The sequence below is a fragment of the Paramormyrops kingsleyae genome, chromosome 7 (genome assembly GCF_048594095.1).
Source record: "Paramormyrops kingsleyae isolate MSU_618 chromosome 7, PKINGS_0.4, whole genome shotgun sequence".
NCBI classification, from domain to species: domain Eukaryota; kingdom Metazoa; phylum Chordata; class Actinopteri; order Osteoglossiformes; family Mormyridae; genus Paramormyrops; species Paramormyrops kingsleyae.
In genome coordinates this window covers 2,745,992-2,762,508 of record NC_132803.1, presented here as the reverse complement: position 1 = coordinate 2,762,508, position 16,517 = coordinate 2,745,992, and the positions used below count along the sequence as shown (strand labels likewise).

Below are 16,517 nucleotides of genomic sequence, written 5' to 3'. Positions count from 1 at the left end.
CAGCAGCATGGCCCTGTAGCAGAAGAGTCCGGGTGCAACACTGACCTCCCTGAGGTCCAGACCTGTCACCCATTGGAAACATTTGGTGCGTCAAGAAATATGACACAGTAGACCCTGAACTGTTCAGCGGTTGAAATCCTATATCAGGTAAGAATGGGATGTTTCACTTTCAAAACCCCAGCAACTGGTGTCCTCAGTTCCCAAATGCTTACAGAGTGTTGTTTAAATAAGAGGTGATGCAACACAGTGGCAAACAGGCCCCTGTCCAAACTTCTTTCAAACGTTTCCTGATTGAAATTGAGCATATGTGTCATAAAACAATAAAATTTCTCCATTTCGACATCTGATATTTTGTCTTTGTTCTATTTTCAATTAAATGTGTTTATATAATTTTCAAATCACTGCATTCTGTTTTTATTTGCATTTTTTCACAGTGTGCCAACGTTTTTTGGAAACAGGTTGTAAATGATGTAAAAATTGTACTGAAGTAAGTAGTAATCAAAGACATGAAAGTGTAAATTATTGACTACTTGGAATTTAAAAAATAATAAATAGCTTCGTTATTAATTTCGTCATTTTCGTCATTTCGTCGATGGGAAAAAGCTATACTCAGCCCCTCCTTATCTAACCACTCGCACAGCCCATAATCAGTGCATACAGCAGCTCACTTGAAGGTGACTACAATTTGACTATGAGCCAATCATTCTACTTTCCATCATGTAGACCTAAGCTTGGCTCGGGAAAACGCAGTTTTCTCTGGTTTAAGTTTTCATTTTCGAACGGACTGAGCAGCTTTATTTCGAAAAGTAATTCATACATAAATCAGACCTACTAAATGTGTTCATTAACTGCAAAATTAAAATCGCAACAAACAAAATACTCGTTAACCCTTCCTGAGGCTTTGGCGAGCGTGCACAATCTTCGTTTCCAGAATTATGTTCATAGCTCACCTCGAGACTTGCTTTTAATTTTTTTCTCCTATTTTCCCAGAGAATCTTCCAATGAAAATATGTTATTGCTTTGCTTTGCAACGTGACTATCACGCCGGAGTAATTTAGAGAATATCTCCGAAACGAAGCATTATAGTACACAGATCAGCCGTAGTAATTTAATGTCTTTTTATAGGGGTTTTCAGGTTAGTATATTTACTGGCACAGCGCGTGATAATCTGAGTCATTTAATTAAAAACTCCCTCAGTCTATTTCCCAGGCGCTGGCAGACGGTGAGCTACCAGCCCGAAAGAGAGCTGGATGGAACAAAAGGAACAACATTTTCATTTTCAGCGAGACACACTCACTGAACCCACAGATATCCCTCTGGCAAAGAAAAGCTCTGTAATCAGCTAAAATGAGTTACTGACCACCTCCAGGTAATACACTTTGCAAAAGTCGATTAAAAATATAATAAATCAATAATTTCGCACTTTCGGTTTTCTACTTCCCGGATTTAAGATTTATCCTTCATAATATGCCGTTTAAGGTTCCGTCTCCGCGCTTCCTCAGTGCCTGTGAAGGGAGGCCGCCTGTGGTCCCCTGGCGCACGGTCAGCCCCCCCCGCCGCGCGCCGCGAGCACAGACGCCCGAGATGCGATATCAGCTCTAACATCGTCCAGACGACTGAGGAGCGACACCAGCATAGCGGTACCATCCACGCCTGCTCTGATAAAAAGCAGAAACTTTTCCAAGGTCTTGTTTTTCTCCAGAATATGAACACTTTTTCCACTAGAATAAAAATGTAGGCTGTATAGGTACCTAAAAACAGCGCTCAAGCATTTTTTTCAACTAAATGAAGTGTAGGCTATATCCGAATGACAAAATTATATCTGAATAATAAATAGGAGATCCATTTACAACTATGGACTATTCAAATACCAACGCGACGGACAATTCACAACTAAATGACACTTATTCGAATCAGTTTGTGCAGCCGGTTTGGAGGATTGTGCTGTGGGGGGTCGCGTACAGCAGTATAGTGATCGTGTCTGTGGTGGGTAATACAGTAGTCATATGGATAATCCTGGCGCACAAACGAATGAGAACTGTGACCAACTATTTCCTAGTGAACCTGGCTTTTGCAGAGGCATCCATGTCCGCCTTCAATACCGTGATCAACTTCACCTACGCCGTGCACAACGAGTGGTACTTCGGACTGGTGTACTGCCGTTTCCACAACTTCTTCCCTATTGCTGCGGTCTTCGCCAGCATTTACTCCATGACTGCGATCGCCCTGGACAGGTAGGCAGATTTTAAATGCGTTTGTAGGAATCGCGATCTGCTCCTTTTCACTCCGCCATTGCCTCTTTTTCTCATCTGACAGGATACTTATGTTCTACACATATGGGTCCTCGTTATTTGTTTTTTTTTTTTTTATTTCATTTACGTAGACCAATTTATGTTTATGGTTCTTAATATTTAATACACGATCTTTGCTTTGTGTTGCCTTTCTGTTTTGATTCTTCTTTATTAGAATAATGGGCAAAATAGTTAAAATATATCAGCCGTACCTATACAAGTCGCAATAAGTAACAATGATAGTATACTTAAAAATGCCCACAATCGCACTTTATTGCAAAAGTAACTATTCAATTTGTCCTCATTTTATTGTGCCTCCACGAGTTTTTTACGAAAGCTTATCGGATTCGTCGTTGACTACGTTTACATTCAAAGCTACTTTACCACCACAGATACAGTCTCCGTTTATGATTTGACACAAACACGGTGTGCATTTGATGTATTAGACCTTGGCCGTAGAAATGGCTGCTTACTCTGTGTTACTGGGTTTCGTCCAAAACATCCATTTTAATTAATTAGTTTTGAAGGTTTGTTAGAGGACCAAACCGCAAATATTCGCGAAGGCAAGACCTCGTCAAATAACTCAGTGGGTCCCAGTTATTAAAAAAATCAGTTTGCTTATAAGTAAACGGCACACGTCATTAAACTTCATAAATCAATTGTTCATTTAATTGTTCAGGCGCTTTGGAACTATTAAGTAATTATGAATTACTCACACCATGATTTAAAAGAGCCACTGTGATAAACACTTCATTCGTTTCATGCGTGGCAAATGACCTAACCCATTAATGAAATGTTGGCACCTTTATCTTTTAATCAATAGACACAAGCTTGTCACGCGCAAATCAGAAAAGCGAAGGCATGCCAGCTTTGCCCAGAATTCAATCAAAAGCTCAGTGAAGAATGATTAGGATCTCAGCTGGAATAAAATATACGCGCAGTACTTCCTCTGGATTGGAATTATTAAAATTCTAGCATATTATGTAAATGGAGCCTATTAGAATGCAAATTTTTGTACGCAAGATAATTATGCTTTAATGCAAAGACAATAACAAACAACTGTAACATTTTAACTTTAAGAACATACAATATGTGAGATGCCTGTCTACAGACCCGTCTACGCGTGGTTAAAATCCGCACACCCTGAAAATGTTAGTGTTGCCTTGCAGCGCTGGAATCATTCATTAATTATATAAACTGCAGAACAGAATGAATCAGATGATGCCGAGATTCAGTGATTTGTATAAGGCATAAAGGACTAGGAACAATATAAGATAATATATCAACAAGTAACTTGTTTTTATCAATGCCTGATTACCCGTGACAGAGTAATCTTTATGTTAAATTATTAATCATAGTGACAACAAATTAATTTGGATTCCACAGAAATAGGCATTAAGAAGCAAAGTAGTCACTGAGGATTTCATGTGAACTGGATTTCTACTGGCTGTTGTAAAGCAATTCTGTTTAAAAAATCCTTGTGAAATTATACAATAAATTTGTTCAGTTGTTCGCCGCTGGTTTGGGCCAATCTGAACTGCTCGGCAGACTTATCCATCAGCGCAAATGATCAGCGTTACTTACAAGGGAAATTACAGGAACCCTGCTGGAATTTCAGCAAAGAATAAGACGTTTAGATCCATAAATACCTGGCATGTCCTGGTAGGTCAGTGACTCAGTGGGCAGAGGCTGGCATGCTTGATTTTTGCCCCAGCTCTGTGTGTGGTCATATATATATTACATCAAGGGGACCAAATATACCAACATGTCATATAAACCTGGTATTTTTACCTTGTGGGGAAATTTCTTCCGTCCCCTCAAGGGGAAACTCTGTTTCATAAAAAATATGTAGATGCAATCAAAAAACTAAAAATGCTAAAGCCTTGTATTTTGTTTGGTTACTTATGGTTAAGGTTAGGGCTGGGTAGGGGTTAAGGTTATCATTGACTGGATTTGTGTTTTTCCCTTAGAAATATATGGATGGTCCCCACAAAGATATGAATACAAACGTGTGTGTGCGTGTGTGTGTGTGTGTGCGTGTGTGTGTCTCCCTGAGTCCACACAGATTTCCTCTTGCTACTCTGGTGGCCTCCACCGGTCCAAAGCCATGCGGTTTAGGAAGATTGCTGTCTCTAAATTGCCCTTGATGTCTGATTGGGTCTGTGTACCTTGTGATTTTGGGCGTTCCCCGTCTCTTGGCTTATGCTTTCTAGGTTAGATTCCAGAATTTCTGTGATAAGTGAATATGGAAAATTCATGGTTACACGTTCTGTTCTGGAGAAATGCAAAAATGCGACACCTGCCCCGTGATGCAGTGCACTGCAGAGGTGGTGCATGCTGCAGCCCTGCTCTACAGCCGTGCAGCTCCTGCCCCGTCTCTACGTCTCACCTTCACACCCAGCGCGGACGAGCACCGGGCATCGCGTGTGCCCGCAGTGTACCCATGAGGGGCTGGGTACCGCTGTTCTTACTGAACTAGAGGGAGACACAAAGAGGCATGAGAAGATGGCCTTCCTGTCCATCAGCAATCGACCGCACGGTCACAGGGTCACATCAGGGGTCACGTGATGTCCACCCACTCAATTTTTAAACAGTTATCATAAAACAACCCCCATGCCTATGAAGCAGATTAGAAATGGATTTTTCTAGAAACTATATGTAACAGCCATAGCCGACATATATATATACTAACTATACATAGCTGTCAGCTGTCGTAGCTATAAACTTAAGCGTGTTTCAAAATAACCTTGTATGAAGGCATCAATCAATCAGCTAGTCAATAATATATACACACGGATTTCCAGGCAGCACAGCGTAACATTCAGCCGTAATTCAGTGCCTGTATAACCCAACAGGGAGCGGGGGGGGGATTAAAAACCAGCATGTAGAAATTCCAGCCTGAGTAGACTGTGTAGCTTCATTCTGCTAATACACGCTATGGAGTGTATGACTCATATTCATTTTCCCCATTGATAAAAAGAAAAGAAAAATGGCTTCAGAATTTTATTTTTTCATATCGTCAGTGCCTGAGGACTGAGCAGCATGTCTCCTCCTGGGAATTCAGGAAGGGGGTAAAGCTCTCTGTAGGTCAGGGTCAGCACTGGCCTGTGGATCTGCGCACTGGCCTGTGGATCTGCGCACTGGCCTGTGGATTTGAGCAGTGGAAAAGTGCCACCAGAGGTGGAAAGTTCAGGTCCAGAAAGTACAAATCCAGACCAAGATTTTGTTCACTGTCACAGCGTGCTGAAGTGGTTGGTTGGAACAAAACCTTGGTCTGGATTTGTACTTTTTGCACCTGAGCATTCCACCTCTGCACGCCACCTAAATGTGACTTCAACTCCATAAGACCCAGAAAGATCAATAGTGTTAAATGGCTCAGCTAAGAAACTGCCAATCAGCAATCAGAAATTCATAAGGATGACAATTCAGTGGGCAGCAATTAGCACAAGAATGTTTTCTATTCCCAGGAGGGACATTCTGCTTCAAACCATCCAGATGTACAAACGGGTGCAAGTTTCTAAGGATAAAGACACCTACTATGTGATACAGTAATAATCATGTAAAGGAGACAGGAGGACACTGGAAACGGAAAAGATGAAGACGGAAAGAAAGGATGCGTGGAGCACGAATGTGTTTGTTTGTTTGCTCGTTCTCCGTCTGTGTGGTGAGATAAGCACGTCTGCCATCTTCCTACGAGTGGGTGTTGGAGTGTAAATGGTTAATACCGTTACATCGACAGAGCCGAGATACGAGGACGATGAATCCCGTGACAGAGAGGGATTGTGTGGGAAAGAAATTTAGAAAAGCTGAAGAGATTAAAACAAAGACAGATGGAATGAGGACCAGGACCAATGCTGAGGTTCTGAAGCCGTAGCTGCAAAACTGAGTCACATACTAGGACATCTTGTTCTGAGAAGAATTGTCCATTGTAATAGAACATTGTGTCAGGTCAAGTGGCTGATCTGTGCTGCTTTCTGTAGTGTAAGTGTAAGCCCAGGTATGTTCATTCCCAGTGGCTCTCTGCATTTTTCTCCCACAACGTGGGTCATTGATCCTACATGTATGTAACAGATGGATGTCTGTGTATCTGTGTGCCCTGATGACTCAGCCGTCAGTACACGCTCTCCGCGTCACTCTGCCTGTGTTTACATCCAGCAAATACAGAGTTACGGGCGCTGAGGTGAATTCCGTAGTGTTCCTTAGCTGACGGCTGAAGAGCTGCCTGATACCCTGTGTAAAGATGCTTCGTTTACTGCGGCTCCTAGGATGTGGCGATGCACTCATGCCTCACAGCCATGGATGATGTGCTCCAGCCGCAGACAGTGAGTTACTGGCTCCTGCAGGGAACATTTCAGCGCCTCTGTCCATGAATAGGTCATTTTTCGTGGTCAAAGTCACCCACCGTAATGTACAGTCACAGGAAAAAATTAAAACACCATAGCACAATTTTTTGTTTCACTACAGCCTCAATCTTCTGTTTCTCATTGATAAAGGGCTTCTTCCTTCCTTTATGGGACCTCAGTCCTGCTTCTAGGAGCCTGATAAGGACTGTCCTAGCAGTGCACTTCACACCTGCATTTAATGTTTCCCATTCCTTTTGAAGGTCACTTGATGTCATTCTACAAGTAATGAGAAACTGTCAGATAAGTTAATGGTCATCTCTGCCATTTTAAAGTCGCTTTACTTGACTGGTTTCTGGTCGTTCCCAGTGTCTCCTGCTTCACCTTGTTCTTGTGTACTGCTGTCTTAGAAATTTTGAACCTGGAAGTAAACTGCTGCTTAACGTAGCTGTCAGGTTGCAGAACCAGGATTAAACCAGGATTTTAAAATGCAGATGCTTAAAAATATAGAGCGGTCTCTTAATTTTTTCTGTGGCTGTATATATAGAACATATAACTATGCCTTATATTTATAGACTACTAATCCCAGCATTCTTTGCTCTGAAGCATCCCCTTGCTGTTCTTTAGCCATTTTATGTGGCCATGTAATTAAAATCAAGACCCCATTCAAGTGACAAATTGGAAACTGGTACTTACCTGGGGGGTGGATTGTGATTTAAGTCATCCATCAAAGTGGGAATCAGTCGTCATGTCCTGTTTGGTCAAACTGGTATCGTGGAAGCATCCGGATTGCAGCGTGGCTTCACTGCCACCCGAGTCACCCGACAGCGGCGAGGAAGTTTAATGCGACCTGCTGGCCCACCTCCTGCCCCCCGAATGGAGCCCTTCCCTGCTGAATTAAATAGCCCCCTCGCCATCACCCATGTCCCCGAGAAACTAGTAAATGACGCTAGAAGAGCAGCCGCAGGAAACAAACGCGTCCAGTTCTGTGAACATGCCTTTTCTCTTATCGTTTATATGGGGGGCAGATAAGAAAAACCAGAACTGTTTTTTCCTCCTATATCTGATGGTTATTTTTGCCCTCAGACCAAAGAGTGGCCTCACAAAAAACACAATTACATGCAGCCACAATAACTGCACTGCAAAGACAATCTGCCTGTAAGCCGCATTCATTATAATAATCATTATATTCATTATTTCCTTATTCTGCCCAGTTTATCTCACCGTGTGTAATCCCCCTTCTCTCTGCTCAGCCTGTACACCTATGACCTTGTTTTCTACTTGTCTGTGTGAGCTGCCGCGCATTTGAGAGGACGATTTGCATGCAGAAATATTATAATACTTCCGACATTGCGCCCCCCTCCCCTCACAGGTACACTGCAATCATCCACCCCCTTCAGCAGCGGCTCTCAGCCACGGAGACCAAGCTGGTGGTGGCAGTGATCTGGCTGCTGGCGCTGCTCCTGGCCTTTCCCCAGTACTATTACTCCAGCACGGCCCAGCTGCCCGGGCGCGTGGTCTGCTACATCGACTGGCCCGAGTACACGGTCTGGGACTTCAAGAAGATGTGAGTTCCTCGGAATGAATTTAAACTGTCTGTCTGTCTGTCTGTCTGTCTGTCTGTCTGTCTGTCTGTCTATCTATCTATCTATCTATCTATCTATCTATCTATCTACCGTCCGTCCGTCCGTCCGTCCGTCTATCTATCTATCTATCTATCTATCCATCTATCCATCTATCTATCTATGAATCAAATGACCCTCGATCTTCCATAAAATTAATCAAACACAGGGTCTCAGTGAGACTGCAGTCACATCTTTCAGGCAGGGGGACATTATGGTGAATGTCCCCCTGCCTCAGATTATCACAAGGCACGCATTCACACAGTCACAAACTCTGGGAAATTTAAGGACAGTAGCCCTGTTAACTGTATGTGGGGGAACGTGAGGACTCTCGCCCCCCCCCCCCAACATCCCAGGAGGCCGCAGTGCTACAGCTTTGGACTTTTGCAAATGCGCAGTGGAGGCCAGAGCACATAAAGGCAATAAGCATTATTTGTACATCCATACATGTCCACCAGCTTTCACCACAGAGATGATGTCACAGGTATAATGTTTTCAACGAACCTGGACCATTGGGACATCAAACCAAAACCAGCTTTCTCAAATGCAGCCATAATGGATGAAAATTCACCCGCAGATTGTCGTTAGCCAGTGCTTATTATAGGACTGCAGTGAAGTGGAAGGTTTGCCTACAGGAAGAGCAGTGCAGCTTCTACAAATGTACAGGTCTGTACAATCCGCTCCAAACAGAACCAGCAATAGTCCAAATCAGAGCTGTATGCACAACAGATCTGCAAGCAGATGAGCCTGAAAAATAAAACATAGCTTTGGTGAAATGGAAAAAAAACAACACAAAAAACCAAACAAACAGGTAATGGACTCTTTTGAATTGTATCCTTTGATTCAGCTTTCAAGCCTTTAATTCCTCTTTAGTTTTAACATGGTTTATATCCAGACATTGCGATTGAACGGGAGACTTTTTTCATAGCTCATAAGGAACCAAACACGATCTGAACATCTTAAAAGGAATGTGAGCATTCCTAACCCAAGTTCATTAAATAGAAACCAGGTACATTCTCTACCCTCATCTTGTCAAAAAGCTAAGTTTTTGTATGAAATCTGTGATTTGTTTTACATATTAGCGCCATCTGGATTGTGATCAGTGTGTCACTATATAAAAGCGCAGTGGTTACAGACTGGCCTAGAAACCTACAGTGTGTAAACGGTGCTAGTCCACAGGTGTCCCGACAGTGTTAGTATTCAACACGCCTTCGCCATTCCTCAGACCCTTCAGTGCCAGTCAGATAAATGTGAAATGCGGATATTAGGGGAAGCCTTTCGCCCATTTCCTGATTCCTTCTGCCCAGATGTGTGATCAGCAGTAGAGAAACTTATTTAGTCATTATGTCTGCCTGTTAAACAGCTTAATGTTACGGTAATGTGTCTGCTATCGATTGGGGGGTGACAGGAGCTGCCCTGTTCACTTCGTAATCACCCCCTTGGAGATTTGGTTTGGGAACCTGAAACCATGGTAACAGAAAGAAAATGCTGCTTCAGACACCTGTTTTACAAAAAAAGTATAATGAATATAAGGGATTAATTAAGAGACCACTCAAGTTAACTGATCCTGAAACTCATTAACTAGTTAACCACAAGCTACAGTTACAGAGGACAGCTCTTTATGGTCGTGAAATGTATGCAAGTGAAATTAAGTTGTCTTATTTCAAACTGAGAAATAAACAAATGAATTAAACTTATGTGCATGTTATGGTTCCAAGTTCCCAAGAATGGATGATTAGGAGGCTTCTCCAGGTACCGTCACAGATACGGGGTGGAAACGGAACGTATGATGGAAAGACACACTCCCTGAGCACAGGATTTCTGTAGAGATGACGCAAGAAGATCTGACACCAACTCTGTTGGTTAGGTGACTAGAAGACTGCTGCTAAGTCATATGACTGTGGAGCCCTTGAGCAAGCGAGGCCATTATCCCCAAAAGCTGCTCCAGGATGCTGGATAACTGACCGACCCTTTGCTCGGAACCCAAGCTCTCCCACCTGTGTCTGTGTGTGTCCCAGAGGACAGCAAGATGAGATTAGGAAGAGAGAACCATATACAGAAATAAAATATCATTATCGTCATTATCAAAAAGATGTAGGCCAGGGGTCCTCAAGCATTTTACCCAGGGGGCCGGTTCACTGCCATGCTGACTCTCAGGGGGCTGGACTATGGGTGAAAAATAGAAAAATTCATTGTAACCATTGTAACTGTTTTTCATTATATGTATATTAGTTGTGCATATTACTGCCTGTTAATTGTGATATAGTACCAATAGTTTACAAATGTATTATTTGTAGCATTATTGAAAATAACGATGTTTAACCATCATTAACATGAACTCACCTAGCATTATTTCAATGTCAGCCCTGGGCTTGATTTTGACTGACAAGATGATCGACGTCAGGTACCATGTGTGTCACTGCCAGTCGTAATGGGTGATGCAAGTGTATCAGCGAGTTTGGGTCTGGTTGGAGATCTGAGATGTTTCATTCTCAGGAAAGGTCTGCTGGCAGATATGCTTGTCCTTTTGAGTGCATGTTGTATAAGATTCGATAAATATCGGAATTGCATCGCTTTTTATAATGTACACAGCGAGACAATGTCTGGATGGTATGACGTAGTTTGAGGAACCCTGATGTACGCTGATCTGCTTTCAAAGATCAGGGTCACCGTCTGTGGAGGACGCCATCACTCAAAAATTCTGCTACATTCTGCAACCTCTGCATGCATCTAGTACATCTGCTTTGTAAAACATACTAAATTAGTCTCTCGGGACTGAAATTGAACTGAATTTGGCTGCAAATTTGCTGTTTGCATTTTTATATAGACTGTCGGCCAATAATATCATAGTATCTTTTTGAGAATGCATTACTATTACTAATCGCCTTTAAGAGACCTGGAGTGAAGAAATACTAACGGACGTGCAGTGTCAGATCGGAATGAGAACGGGACGTGCGGTGTCAGATCGGAACTAGAACCGGACGTGCGGTGTCAGATCGGGACGAGAACGGAACGTGCGGTGTCAGATCGGGATGAGAACCGGACGTGCGGTGTCAGATCGGGACGAGAACCGGACGTGTGGTGTCAGATCGGGAAGAGAACCGGACGTGCGGTGTCCGATCGGGATGAGAACGGGACGTGCGGTGTCAGATCGGGATGAGAACGGGACGTGCGGTGTCAGATGGGGATGAGAACAGGACGTGTGGTTTCAGATCGGAACTAGAACCGGACGTGCGGTGTCAGATCGGGACGAGAACCGGACGTGCGGTGTCAGATCGGGAAGAGAACCGGACGTGCGGTGTCCGATCGGGATGAGAACGGGACGTGCGGTGTCAGATCGGGATGAGAACGGGACGTGCGGTGTCAGATCGGGAAGAGAACCGGACATGCGGTGTCAGATCGGGATGAGAACCGGACGTGCGGTGTCAGATCGGGACGAGAACGGGACGTGCGGTGTCAGATCGGGACGAGAACGGGAGAACTTGTGGCACCTTAGCTAGATTTTCTGCTCCTTTGTTTGAGGAGTTATAACATGCCTGTAAATTAGTGCTATGGGGCATTTTGGATTCTGCATTATAGGACAGTAACAGTCACGCCTACATCAATGATCCGATTTGACTGTTCTTCAGTCCTGGCCTTTGGCTTCCTGTCTTTGTAAGCCATTCTCCAGGATGTACTCACTAACTTTTTCCGTCTCTGGTGGGCAGACTGGGAACACTGGCTGCATCACAGCCCCTGCCAGAACTGTTGGGGGGTGGTAGCCTGTTAGTTCTGTACTGGGCTAATGGACTGAAACACCAGACATCCATCTCGACGACCCCGTTTCCATTCCATGGACCCTTAACATTAACCAGACCCACGTATTCAGAGCTTTATTCAGCCCCCCCCCCAAATCTCCCTCTCTCTCTTCACAGCTACACACTGTTACTCTAATGTTTTTACAGTGAGACGTTGACACACTGCATGGCCTCTATTCTAGTCTGGAGCTCTGAGACTCTCAGAGTGCAACTTTGGAGCTGTTGTGTTTTAGATGTATGGTTTCCCTGCTGTAGAGAAATGGCATCATGGGAGAAATAGCAGATAAACACGCAGCACTGGATGCTCCTGTCACATGATGCAGTCACATAATAGACTAACACGGACTGCCTACCTATAAGCCTTGGAACCCAGACAAAAGCCGGAGGCGACGGGGGCAGCTGACTGTACCACTCTTCCCTTTCTTCCTTTACATTTTCATTCGCTCAGATAGAACAGACCTAGCCGTGGTGTCCCAGGAAGCTGTCACTGTTACTCTGCTTTCCAGGGTGAGAGAACCCAGGAGTCTTAGGTGGATGAGACTGAGGGAAGATCAGTGGCTTGAGATAAAGCCGGACCCCCTTTAGTAAGCATGCAGTGGCAGGCTAGCTTGATGGATATGATGGGTATATATGTGCGTGTGAGGGTAGGGGGTAACTCCCCCAGTCCAAAAGGAAGCCAAGGATCTGCTTATTCACATGGTAGATAAACATCTCAAAAAACAACAGCTTTGACATGACTTTTGATAGGACCATGACATGACAGAGCCCCTTTGGAGTCGGGACATGATGTGTGTTATTACAGTGTTTACCTTAACAGCTGAGCCTCACACTTTGCCCCAGTAGGCCTGCAGCATGTCCCACCCCCTCCCAGGCCCAGTAGGCCTGCAGCAAGTCCCACCCCCTCCCAGCCCCAGTAGACCTGCAGCAAGTCCCACCCCCTACCAGGCCCAGTAGACCTGCAGCAAGTCCCACCCCCTCCCAGGCCCAGTAGACCTGCAGCAAGTCTGTTCACACAGTCTGTTACATATTGTTACCTTAGTGAAATATCAAACTATATGAGTGGATATTTTCATCATTCACTTACCATGAAAGTCTCATTTAAGAAATAATAATGATAATAGTTATAATGATTAAAAACCTCCTGTGTTTTCCTATTTCCACCTCCACCCTTGTCTTGGCCCTCCCTCTTGGACCCCGCCCCCTTCCACATATACTCCGCCCCCTTTCCTCTTGCTCCACCCCTCCTCTCTTCCAGGTACTATGTGTGTGTGGCAGTGCTTATCTACTTCTTGCCCCTGCTGGTCATGGGCTGCGCTTACCTGGTTGTGGGCCTCACCTTGTGGGCCAGTGAGATCCCGGGCGATTCCTCTGACCGATACCAGGAGCAGCTGACAGCCAAGCGCAAGGTGTGTGGACAGGAGCGGCCCTGCGCCAAGGAGGATGTGCTGGATGCTCCCTGCACAGAACTGAGTAGCTGTTCCCAAACACAGCCGTGAGGGATTACCATGAACACTGGCTTTTGTTCCATCTGTGATCTTAATTCTTCATCCTCAATTGCTATTGATTGAATTCTAAACAAGCCTTAACTCAGAATGTTTTATTTATCCAGAACTCAGTAGAAATTCACACTGTTGTCTGAGCCCCACCCCCCAAAAAAACAACACAGGGTGACAATTTTGCTTAATAAACCAATTTATAATAATATTCTTCAAAGAGCTGCATCTTGTAACTGGTCTGATTATTCATTTGATCATTTAGATTTCGATCATTTACACCCAGTCTCCCAGTAATAAAGAGAAGGTTTTCCTTTCTTTCTTTATCTATCCAGAGGTGGCGTTGTTGCCATGGTCCTCTAAGGTTGGGGGTTCGAGTCCCACCTCTGTTCTGTGTTCTCCCTCTGTCACATGGGTCTCCTCCAGGTCTCTCCTGAGCTCCGAGGATGTCAAGGCTAATTGCTGCCCCTAAATTGCTGACAGTGTATTTCTGCCCTTTGAAGGTTTGGCCCCATACCCAGCCTGAGCCCTTGCCTTGTGCCCTGTGCTGCCCCCGACACTGTGTGGGATAAGGATCTGGAAGCTGAGAAACAGATTAATGTTTCTTTGTCCTTAAAGTAGCTCGACAAAGTGAACTGTGATCTAGGTGACTTATGTAAGCTCTTCCTTCCTTCCTCCTTTCGCTCCTGCCCTGTCTTCTCAAGGTGGTGAAGATGATGATTATTGTAGTGTGCACCTTCGCCACCTGCTGGCTGCCCTACCACATCTACTTCCTGCTGCATGAGTTCTTCCCTCACCTGTTCGAGGAGCTCTTCATCCAGCAGGTCTACCTGGGCGTGATGTGGCTGGCCATGAGCTCTACCATGTACAACCCCATCATCTACTGCTTCCTCAATGACCGGTAGGGCGCCCGTAGTTGGGGGGGTGGGGGGGTGGGGTCTCTGTCTTTTACTCCTGTTCATTGGCTGGGGAGAGAATGGGCAGCAGGTACTGGTGAAAGACAGTGACTTATTACCTTCACATCCCAGAAGGTACTATTATCCTCACAGAAGGTACTCTTATCCTCACGGAATCATCCTGGAAAAGTATTCCTCTGTACCTTGAGAGTAATGATCAGAATAAAAAGAAATAAGAACTAATAATAGCACCTAAAGGACCCCCAAGCCTCCCAACAGTGTACCTTCCCTCCTCCACAGGTTTCGCGCAGGGTTCAAGAGGGTCTTCTGCTGGTGCCCTTTTGTGTCTGATGGCTCATACGAGGGCTTGGAGCTCAAGTCCACGCGATACCTGCACACCCAGACTAGTGTGTATAAGGTGAGCCGCATGGAGGCCACAGTGTCCACGGTGCTGCAGCATGCGGGGGAGGAGCTGGAGCTCGTGTCGCCGGGGGAAGCCGACCACTGCTGCCCGTCCTCCAACGGCTCCTCCTCACACTGCATCTCCAAGGTCCCCTCCGAGTCCTACGGCTTCAGTTCAGGCAGCAATCTGGCCTGATGTGGCGCGATGGGTGTGTCCTGCTGTGGAGAGACCGGTGCTTCCGTCAGTTACCCTGGTCCTCCTTTGATAGCAAGCATGTTCACGGGGAAGTCCTGCAAGCAAACATACTCAACATGGACCAGGACCCCGAGAGTCCACTCAAGATACATACACACCCCAAAACATCTCCCTCTGCCTCCTAACCTTTGGAAGCAAGAAGAGCCAGACTTTGAAGGGTCCCTGGCACCAGACCTTTCCCCACCTCTGTAATTACCATCTACTCAACCTGAGAACAGTGTTGATGTCTGTCTGAGCTGAATGCTCTCGGTTTTTTTCAAGGTCCATCATAAAGGTTTTCAACTTCATGCAGCCGATTGGATCTGACACTTCTATGTCCCCCAGGCTAAGCATGACCGGGGCGGGGGGGGGTTCCAGACAGCACCCAGTGAGAGTTTAAATACAGATGATGTAATGTAATTAGCTGCAGCTCTGTAGTGACTCCCTGCTCTCAAATACCCACATTACTCTGACGATGCATTAGCTTTAACATAAAAGTCTATGGTGGGGGCAGGCAAGCTGGCAGATGTGCCTGCAGTTTAATTACTGCTTCTGCTAATGGACATTACTCATTCTTAGAGGTGGTAATCAATAGTGGGGAAGCAGAATCATGTCAAACCCAAGCTTAAGGTAAATAGGGGATAGTGGGGGGTGGGGGCCTCACCAAGGGCAGACTGATGGGCCCAGGGGGGGGCAGTGGGGGGTGGGGACCTCACCAAGGGCAGACTGATGGGCCCAGGGGGGGGCAGTGGGTCATGGTCCTCTATGTTAACTCAAAGGCTATCTCAGACCAGCAGGCAAGGAAGCAGCGCGCTGTTTCTGAAAATGCCAGTTTTGTTTAGGGCCTGTGTCCTGGCAACGCCTTAAAACAACAATAGTTTGCTGCCTATAAACTGCGGTTCGAGGGGGTAGGCAGGCAAAAGTGGGAGGAGCTGCAGCACCTGTTGCCACGGAGCGTTTGATCGTCAAAGTGACAATAGATCGACTGGGGTTTTTGTCTTCTTGGCAGAGCAGGGGGTCAAATTATAAATAGCGGTAGAGTGACAAGTGAGATGCAGGGGCACGCAGAGATGCCACCGTGGGGCCGAGAAGGCTGGAGGCGACTTCCCAGTGGGCCGGGTTCAGGTGGGATCGGGTTCAGGTTCGGCCAGGTTTTTTGGTTTGTACGGCTTGATGTGTTTTTGCCACATCATTTATTGTCACATCATTTATTGTCACACTTATATAATTCCTCTTGAGTCCAATGCTAATATGCTTGTCTGTAAAGGGACCGTGTGATAATTTTTTGGAACTTTTGTGAAACTGAGAACAATAGCTGTGAGGTTTGGCCGATTCTTTGTGTCTCCATCCTCATTTGTCCCCTTTGCAGTCAAGATTCACCAAGACGCCCGTGTGGCTGCCAGGCCGCCGAGGAACGGAACACCCCGTAGCCAGAACAGGC

At 45.3% G+C, this 16,517-nt stretch overlaps 1 protein-coding gene across 1 annotated transcript; it reads left to right on the top strand.

Moving 5' to 3' along the window:
• The first annotated feature begins 1,615 nt into the window (after nt 1-1,615).
• tacr1b (tachykinin receptor 1b) lies at nt 1,616-15,711 on the top strand. Its single transcript, XM_023826451.2, has 5 exons — nt 1,616-2,234; nt 8,004-8,198; nt 13,306-13,456; nt 14,248-14,444; nt 14,740-15,711. Exons 1-5 carry the CDS (start codon nt 1,855-1,857, stop codon nt 15,035-15,037), a joined length of 1,221 nt encoding a protein of 406 aa, XP_023682219.2. The 5' UTR covers nt 1,616-1,854; the 3' UTR covers nt 15,038-15,711.
• The last annotated feature ends 806 nt before the right edge of the window (nt 15,712-16,517 follow it).